The sequence below is a fragment of the Astatotilapia calliptera genome, unplaced genomic scaffold (assembly GCF_900246225.1).
Source record: "Astatotilapia calliptera unplaced genomic scaffold, fAstCal1.2 U_scaffold_1, whole genome shotgun sequence".
Lineage (NCBI taxonomy): Eukaryota > Metazoa > Chordata > Actinopteri > Cichliformes > Cichlidae > Astatotilapia > Astatotilapia calliptera.
Genome location: NW_020535618.1, coordinates 2,732,019 through 2,741,432, shown reverse-complemented (window position 1 = coordinate 2,741,432; position 9,414 = coordinate 2,732,019). Strand labels below are relative to the sequence as shown.

General features: G+C 41.4%; 1 protein-coding gene across 2 annotated transcripts in view; it reads left to right on the top strand.

Moving 5' to 3' along the window:
• LOC113017257 (beta-1,4 N-acetylgalactosaminyltransferase 2-like) overlaps positions 1–9,414 on the top strand; it is a 28,197-nt gene that overhangs the window by 15,168 nt on the left and 3,615 nt on the right. For both annotated transcript variants that reach the window (XM_026160413.1, XM_026160412.1), the window contains exons 7-8: positions 5,947–6,060; positions 6,280–6,366. In XM_026160413.1, the coding sequence (XP_026016198.1) occupies positions 5,947–6,060; positions 6,280–6,366 (201 nt within the window). The remainder of the gene's footprint in view (positions 1–5,946; positions 6,061–6,279; positions 6,367–9,414) is intronic.

Here is a 9,414-nt window from a genome sequence, read left to right as displayed (position 1 = left end):
GACCCGGCCCACTTAGATCGCGAAGGCAGGGTCCTCAGGTGGACACAGCCTCTGAATTTGGACTCCCCTGTTGTTTCTGGTGTTACAGATTCAAATATTGGGGATGGATACAAGAGGAAAAATCCCAAAGAACAACACTGGTCCGGCCGGGTTGAGTCAAACAATGATTTTAATGATCACACGAGTGGGAGATGGACACCGTACGCAGACAGCCTCAGATCTCGCCTCAAAAACCACATTTCCATAGTTTTATGAAATCAGGGTATTAGAACGCCCCTTCATGCGTAAAACAGGTGCAATACAATCAATGTTGACAGTTTATTTAACACAGAAAAGAACATTCGCTCCTTCCCGAGGACAGACACTGACTCCCACCTGTCTCCTGGAGCCAACTGTCCCCCTGCGGAGACACAACATTGCAACTACAAGGATTTCCAAATTGATTAAGGTGATCAGTGTGTAATGCTCTGAATCAAGTATGTAATATTAAATGAATATTGTTTAATCAACTGCCACTACTTAAAACATAACAAAAGATATAACTGAATACAGAATCACCAAGAATAACATGATATCAGTGTTGTGTAAGCGCGTGCAGCCTTCTATGCTCAAAGCCTTTCCCCTCCATAGATCAGCCAGACATTCGCGCTGACTGTAGCTTTTAACCCTTATTAACTTGAGCACAACTCTATAATGAGCAACAAACTGCAATATGTGTGAGATGATCATGGTTACACCTGCAATGAAAGATCATATGATTATTCTGGTACCTGTAAAGAAAAGATTAACCTAAGGTTATAACAATCACTGTAATGTAAAGGTTAATGTAAGGTCAAAAGCTTCAATAAATGTTTAATGCAAAGCTGATTATATGATTCTGATGAACTAATAATGCAGATACTAAAATAACAGAAAAACATCCCCTTTTCATCCCACACTGGCCGATAAATAAACTTTAATTTTAAAATTAAAGAATCATGTGCTAACGGCTGTCTAAATGACTTGGGTAAAGTTTGTAGCATGCATGTTTGTTGTTTTTGTCTGCTTCCACTTGTCTTTGCACTAGGATGATGTCGGCGTAAATGTGCAGTCATATTCGTTGTGTTCCCACTAGTGCTGTCAGCGTTAATCTCATTGAAATGACGTTAAAGCCACAACACGGCAAATCTCCATTAACGAGCTACCGCGGATCGCCCCGTGCGTAGGACTGGATGACCAACGCGTTAACGAGCTAACTGGGCTAACACACTAGTTCCAACCAATGTAATTGAGCATTGCGTGGCACATCCAACATACTGTTTTACTTTACTTTAGTCCATGACGCGCTTACCTTCAGGGTCATACGTCACATGAAGACCAAAATAGTTCCAAACGCCACATCTGAATTAGGGTGGGGGAGGTTCAATTTGCCAAGTTGCAACGACAGCTTAACATCTGTCTCTCTAGCTTGCCCTGCGCTCAGTGAATCTGTGTTCAACTACTCCGCCTAGGTTGCATTGTTGAGCGCAGATCCACTGAGCGCTCAACACAGACAGCATTGTCAGAAGGAAAGTTGATAAAATAAATTAAAAATTTTGTATTGTTCAATAAATATGTGTACCGAACGGTTCAATATTGATACGAGTATCATTGCACCCCTAATATATATATATATATATATATATATATATATATATAATATATATATTCAGATAATTACTTATTAAAAGTGAGACATTTTAAATGAAAATAAGAAAGACAAGTATTTCTTTGTGCGCCCCTTTCCCTGTTAATGCCCTAACTGGCCCCCTGGCAAAACTTTGCTAGACCCGCCCCTGCACAGTTACCAGCTGTCAGCTATGTAAAAAAAGGATCCTGGGGTTATTTGTCTCTCAGAAACAGGTCATAACTTCCCTTCAACTCATTAATGTAACCTAAAAGGTAAACCTGTTTCTCCATCACCTGTTCAGCTGTGATGATTCAGTAAGGACATCTCGTGGTTTCATCTTCATGTTTCCCTCTCACCAGATAACCATACCGATATCATGACCAGCAGCTTTTACAAACATCAGCTGATACTAGAAAGTAATATTAGATACATTCTAACAACAGCTGATCAAACGTGCTGCTATTTATTAACGCGACATCCGCTGGTTTCCTCTTTCTGGCGCAAAGTGGGTGATAAACAAACAAGAGAGAAAAGCCGATCAGCTGATCATTGATCCGTTTCATGATTGAAGTAGGAACAGGAGAGAGAGGGGAGAGAATGAGAGAAGAAGAGGCAGCTGTGCAGCGTAAAGATGCATAATAAATCCAGCTTTGTGTCTTTTTCCATTGTAGCTGAAGTCCGGGACATACTGTGTTCCTTTTCAGCTCAATACGAAACACGTAATATTTTCTCTGATTACGGGACGATTGGCAACTCTACTAACTAACCTTGTGAATAAAATAAAGTTCACTATCAGTAACATCATAGCACCCACCCAGCTGTATAGAAACTCCATCATGCTAGCTAGCACGCAGTATAAGTTATTGTAACTGACGGTAAAAAGTCAGAACAACGAAAATAAACTCCACCTAAACTTGGTTTATATTTGACCCAGATAGACTGCAGGTCATAACTTCTTACCTGCAGTTTAGTTCACCTGACACTCAGACCGGGGCAGCCGCCTCGGGTCTCTCCTTCTCCCTCCCTTTCGCTCATTCACTTGCTGGCCTCTGTGAAAGCTCCGCCGTAGAAACCACTACCAAACAACTGAGTTATTTTTACACATCGGCCAGTATCTGGCCAATCCACCAGCTATCATTGTTTATACTGTTACAAAAACAAACAAACAAACAAACAAAAATAAAAATGAAAAATCACCATCGGCTCACTGGGCAAATGCCAGGTATGCCCAAAGGCCAGTCCAGCTATGGTCTGTGTGCCAAATAACACTTCAGAGTGCTCAGCCTTCTTGGGTTAATTGGGTGGAGTGCTGGGAATTGCGCCACCTGGTGATCAGTTGTGGCAGAAAATTCTGGACAGACCTGGTGAGGGTATGCTGGGGGCAGGGGCCATGAAGAGAGAGAGAGAGAGAGTATGCATTGTATGCAAACAGCTACCAAACAGCCATCATAATTCGTCATACAATGAGAACAGGACAAATCAACAATGGACAATGACTAATTAATATTAAAATCTGTAACATAATGTATTGTTTGGAGTTTAGTCTGTTACTGTTGCTATTTTTACCATTTCTTCTTGGAGCAACTGTAACCCACATAATTTCCTTAGGGATTAATAAAGTATTCTGATTCTGGTTGTTTCAGGATGACCTGCCATTATCCAATGACACATCTGCTTACCTGCATGTTTGCTCGTTTCTCCTCCTTGTCTTTTCTATTTTTTTTCTAAACTGAGCACCCGATGGCTTTGAACTTTTCTTGTCCATCTTCCTCGTTTTAATTTTGCACTCCAGTATGAACACAACTCGAGGATCGCCACAACTTAACCTAATAGACCTACATCTTAGTTCACAAATTCACTTTGTCTAAAGTGTATTTCTGGGAATAGGCTTTGATTTACAACATTATGAATGAAATGTGCTCTATTTGGAAGCAGCCCGCTCCTTTCGATGTTGTGTGGGTTGGGTTGTGTGTGACACTTTAAATCATCAAACTGTAAATTATAAATTTTAAATTGTTATTGATACCTTTACTCAGAGTCCTAAAGTGTATATTGATTTTCTCACTCTTCTTATAATTATTGTTTGTTTACTTGCACTGCTGTAACTGGAGCCTCGTCGTCTCGTCTCTCTATATACTGGACTGTATATAGCGAAGATGACAATAAAGTTTACTTTGACTTCAGCAGCGAGCAGGTGCACAGAGGCCTCTCACGCTCACTTTTCGCGTATATAATTTCGAAAAAACATCGTTTCAAATTATAAGTCTGTATTATAATGTCTGGTGTTTTCTTGTTTGTTGTTTTGTTTTTATTTTGTTTTATTTTGCGAGATGGTTATTAGATGCTGCTCCAGCCAGCCAGAGAATCCCCCGCAGCCCCGCCCTCTCCTCCCTGTGTCGCAAGCAGCAGGCGCACCTCGCAAACGGAGGGCGTCCTTACTCCCAGCAAATGTGCGATAGAAAACCGATCAGTGCCTATGCCATCTTCAGTATGTGCTGGCTGACGTCGGGGCAGCATGAGTACGAACAATTTTATTTTTTTGCCGATGCCCACGATGCCGCCCTGGGCAACCGACCGTGTCGCCCGTATCAAAAACCACTACTGCTTCTACCATTGTTTACAGCGCTGTCGGCCACAGTTTTTTTTCTTTTACTTACTTCCGAAAAGAAAACGTCATTTATGCTATTCAACAGGCTACTGAAGATATTTTAACTTTTTAAAATTATGCAAAATTGCAAAATGCTTAGCTGTGTCACTAACAAAACCTCTGTAACTTTGCTCTGCTTCAGTTCAGCAGAATCAGGTAATGTTCAAATGTTAATGACTTTCTTTCGTTTTTGATCTATTGCAGAATATTTTTAAGGTTATCTGCTATAAAATCCCAGGACAGGAAGATCGCCTTCATCTTTTTCTGTGTTTTTGACACAAAGGCATCTGCTGTGATGCTTACACCTTTGATTAAGTCTTGCAAGTGTCAGCTTTCTATTTATAGATATAAAAATATGGAAATGTACTGATAGTTGATCAGAATTATAATATTTCTGACTGCGGCAAAATTTCACCGATTAAAATCGAATCGAATCAAATTGTGGATCGAAACTATTCAGAACCTTGTGAATTGGAATCTAATCAATTCTAGATATCAGTGACGATACCCAGCCTGAAACATGACTCAAGTGCGTGACCTAGGCAAAACAAAGCAGAATAATCAGTTAAAAAATTAATTCAATCTGGAGATATTTACAAATAATTTAAACTGTGGCAAGTGACTAATTCGACTTGAACAAACACAAAACACGAGTGATCTTTTGCATGGGCAAGAGTCTTGACTAAACACAAAGATCAGATTAACTTGAGTGAGTCCTGTCAGTAACACATTAAGCTAGCCAATATTACTTTTTTTTAGATCATTTTTAATTTTTTTTCCATAACATCTGTGTAAAAGAAAAATTGTAATCTCAAAAGACTGATAAAAGTTAGAAGACAAAGACATATACATGTATTCTTTTTCTTACAAGGCATCTTGACACCTTTTAAAAAAATCCTACCCTGCAAAACTTTTTTCTTTTTTCTTTTTTTACACCCTTTAAGTTATAATGGTTTTCCCTTTAACTTGCCTCCATAGGTCCATACAATTTCAGACATTGTGTCTCCTCAATCAGCGTAGTATTGGTGGTTTTACATGAATCTTATTTAGTGAAGTTCAGGACTTCATATTCTCGTTGTCAATTATCAGTAACTAATGTATTTTGGCTGGGCAGCACTGGGCAGCATGGAAGCATGGTACTTAACACTGTTGCATCACAGCAAGAAGGTCCTAAATTCATCTCCACCTACTGTATTTTTGTGCGGAGTTTGCATGTTCTCTCTGTGTTTTCACTGGTTCTCTTGTATACTCTGGCTTCCTCCCGGAATCCACACACATGCAGTTAATGAGGTTAGGTTAACTGGTGATTCTAAACTGCCTGTGAATGTGAGTGCCAATAGTTGTCTGTATGTATGTGTTAGGCCTGCGACGGAGTGGCGACCCACCCTGACCTCCCAATAAGGATAAGCACAAGAGAATGGATGGGTGAATAATTTAATTAGGAAAACCACTTTCCTAATTATTCAGAATAAATTACTCTGAATTAAAGACTACTCCTGTTATATTATAAGTCCTTTCTGAGAAATTACCAGCAGTATTATATTACTGTGAATATACATAAAGTAAATTTGTCACATCTATTGGCACTTAGCCATAACGAATTAAACTTCATTTTAAAGCTAATGTAAAGTTGTTTGGTTTGAATTCACAGGTTCTGGAGAGACAAAACTGACTATTGAGTCTAGCACCTTGTCGGTCCTCAATGACCTGCTGGCCAAAGTGTCCTATACCAGCACCATCTACCATATAAACACTGGAGACCTTGGTATGTGTCAAAAATGTGAAGAGCTATAACCCACATTTTTAAATGACAATTGAATTTGCAAAATGTCATGTGCATTTTACATTAGCATTAATGTATGAGTCCTGTATGTTATATTTAAAATAACTGAAAGAATAAGTCCTGAATTGCTTCTTTGTTATTTTTCTTTAAACAAGAGTCCCGCTTGTTCTGAACCTAAACAAATGTTATTTTTGTGTTCAGTCACTTTCCAGTTTGAAAACTATGAAGCCGTGTTTCCCATTACCATCCAGCAGCCTCATGTACCAGTCCTGTATGACATGGGAACAGGTAGAAGTGTACTCTTCATCAGGGGTCAAAAGCCAAGTCCATATTCATTTAAACGCTTCTTTATTATTTGCATCTTTTTTATCATTGCATACAATTGAGAACATTAGTTATGTTGAGGCAGAATCATTGTCTCCTTCCATCATTGTCATTTTCTCATTAACTTATACTTGTAGAACCCCCTCCCCCCAAAAAACCAACCAAACAAACAAACAAACACTATACTCTCAAAACTCTTCTTCATTCCTAGTTGTTTCCACCTGAAACAGTTTGCTTAGTTAAGAACTAGTAACTGATTAGTTAGAAATATCATCCTAAAGATGTAGGAACTCCACAAGAATATAATAATTATGTCACAATGTTTGAAACGGACTCACGTGCAGACCAGGTATCCTTGGCAAAGAGAAAGTGCGTTTATTTACAGTGAGACACCAGGTGAGGATATACATACAGTTCGGCGGGGGAAAGGGTCCGGGGCTCCAGGGTCCAGGGGGAAACAGGGATTAATCCAATACACGCTCTCAGTGGGTTCCAAACACACGCTCGCTCGGGTCCAGGGCAGACCTATATACACACAGAGAAACAAGTCCAGGTTAGGGATAGTCTCAAACTCACAGATACCGATTCAGATACAGATTCAGGTTCAGAGGGACTGACGCTGATGGCTCAACGATCCAGCGAAGGATGACACAGGTCCTTCATCATAAATAGTGCTCCAAATCAGCTGGGATCGGCTGCAGGTGTGACTGTGAGCACAGGTGCGTGGGCCAGGGGTGGGAGCCCGTAATGAGCACTGCCCCGGCAGAGGAGAGAGAGCGCGAAGGAAAAACAAACAAAACATGTTGCCAAACACAGAGTCAGCCAGTGAGGCACGGGGACCAAGACAGTACCCCCCCCCCCCCCCCCCCCCCCCCTTAACGGGAGCCTCCCGGCGACCCACCACGCTTACCCGGATGCGAACGGTGGAACTCCAGCAGCATGCGCTTATCCAGAATGGCCGCTCGCGGGACCCAAGAACGCTCTTCCATGCCATACCCCTCCCAATCCACTAGGTATTGAACACCACGCCCCCGGCAACGTGAGTCCATGATGCGGGTGATCGAGTAGGCGGGCAAGCCATCCACAAGCTGGGCGGGAGGCGGGGGCCTGGAAGGAGGGCACAGAGTGATAGGTTTACGCTACAAACCTATTCGCTGCAACGTTAAGGACAATTTGCTACACAGCAAAACAAGACACGAGTAGGCAACGATCTTCATGTTTCTCGTGCACAAGCGTTTCTCAAATCCAACTTACTAAAAATGGTTACTCCCTGAAGATCCTTCATATTAAATCATTTTTTGAATAATAATTTTTAAAAATATTTCTTCACGTCATTATGCTGGCCACAAGTAGAGGTGACAGTGGCCACGAGATTGAGATCCAGGCATTAGAGGCTCTTAATGCGTGCTTTTTTTTTTTTTAGCCATTCTTGGGTGTTTTTAGCTGTGTGTTTTGGGTCATTGTCCTGTTGACCTGCGACTGAGACCAAGCTTCCTGACACTGGCCAGCACATTTCTCTCTAGAATCCCTTAATAGTCTTGAGATTTCATTGTACCCTGCACAGATTCAAGACACCCTGTGCCAGATGCAGCAAAACAGCCCCAGAACATAACCGAGCCTCCCCCATGTTTCACAGTTGGGACAGTGTTCTTTTCTTGATATGCTTCTTTTTTCCATCTGTGAACATAGAGCTGATGTGCCTTGGCAAAAAGTTCAATTTTGGTCTCATCTGTCCACAGGGCATTCTCCCAGAAGATTTGTGGTATGTCAACATGTAGTTTGGCATACTCCAGTCTGGCTTTTTTATGATTTGTTTTCAACAATGGTGTCCTCCTTGGTCGTCTCCCATGTAGCCCACTTTGGCTCAAAAAGTGACGAATGGTGCACTGATGTTTCTTGCGCATGAAGTTCAGCTTGGATCTCTTTAGAAGTCTTCCTGGGCTTTTTTGTTACCATTTGGATTATCCGTCTCTTTGATCTGTCATCAATTTTCTCCTGCGGCCACGTCCAGGGAGGTTGGCTACGGTCCCATGGATCTTAAATTTCTGAATAACATGTGCACCTGTAGTCACAGGAACATTTAGCTGCTCAGAGATGGTCTTATAGCATTTACCTTTAACATGCTTGTCTATGATCATCTTTCTAATCTCCTGAGACAAATCTTTATTTTGCTTCCTCTGGTCCATGTTGAGTTTGGTACACACCATGTCACAAAACAACACAGTGATTACCTGGAGTCCTATATATATATGCCTACTGACTGATTACAAGATAATAGACACCTGTGATGCTGATTAGTGGACACACCTTGGATTAACATGCCCCTTTGGTCACATTATTTCCATTCTTTTCTAGGGGTACCATCATTTTTGTCCAGGCCTGTTTCATGCATTTATTTTTTAAGTAATTCACTTGAAGCATGGTTGTGTCACGGCTGGGGCAGCGGTTGTGTCACGGCTGGGGCAGCAGTCGTGTGGTTGAATGAATGAGGATCCAAGATGCAGATGGCAGTGGAGATGCGAGTGGAGCTTGATTTACAGTGAAAATAACAAAGGTGAGGGCAGAACTGAACATAAACCTAAACTGGGAAAACTAACAAACAAACCTGAAAACATAAGGACACCGGGAGATATGCAGAGATGGCAGATGAAGAAGGCTGGGCAGAGAGACGCAGAGAGACGCGGAGAAACACTGAATTAACACGGAGTCACACAGAGGATTTACTGAGAAGCACAGACGATGCAACGAGGAACACAGGCAGACACACACTATAAATACACAGAAGGTAATGAGGGAATGGCACACAGGAGGGGAACACAGCTGAACCTAATTCACCAGACGAGACACAAGCCTTCAAAGTAAAACAGGAAACACACAGTCTGTTTTACAACACAAACACAGGGACACGAACAGCGCAAAGAGGACAGACACAGGTAAGGCTGATAAAACAATAAACTCCAGGTTCAACCCTAAACTAATACAAAATCAGAATTAACACAAAACACATGGTGA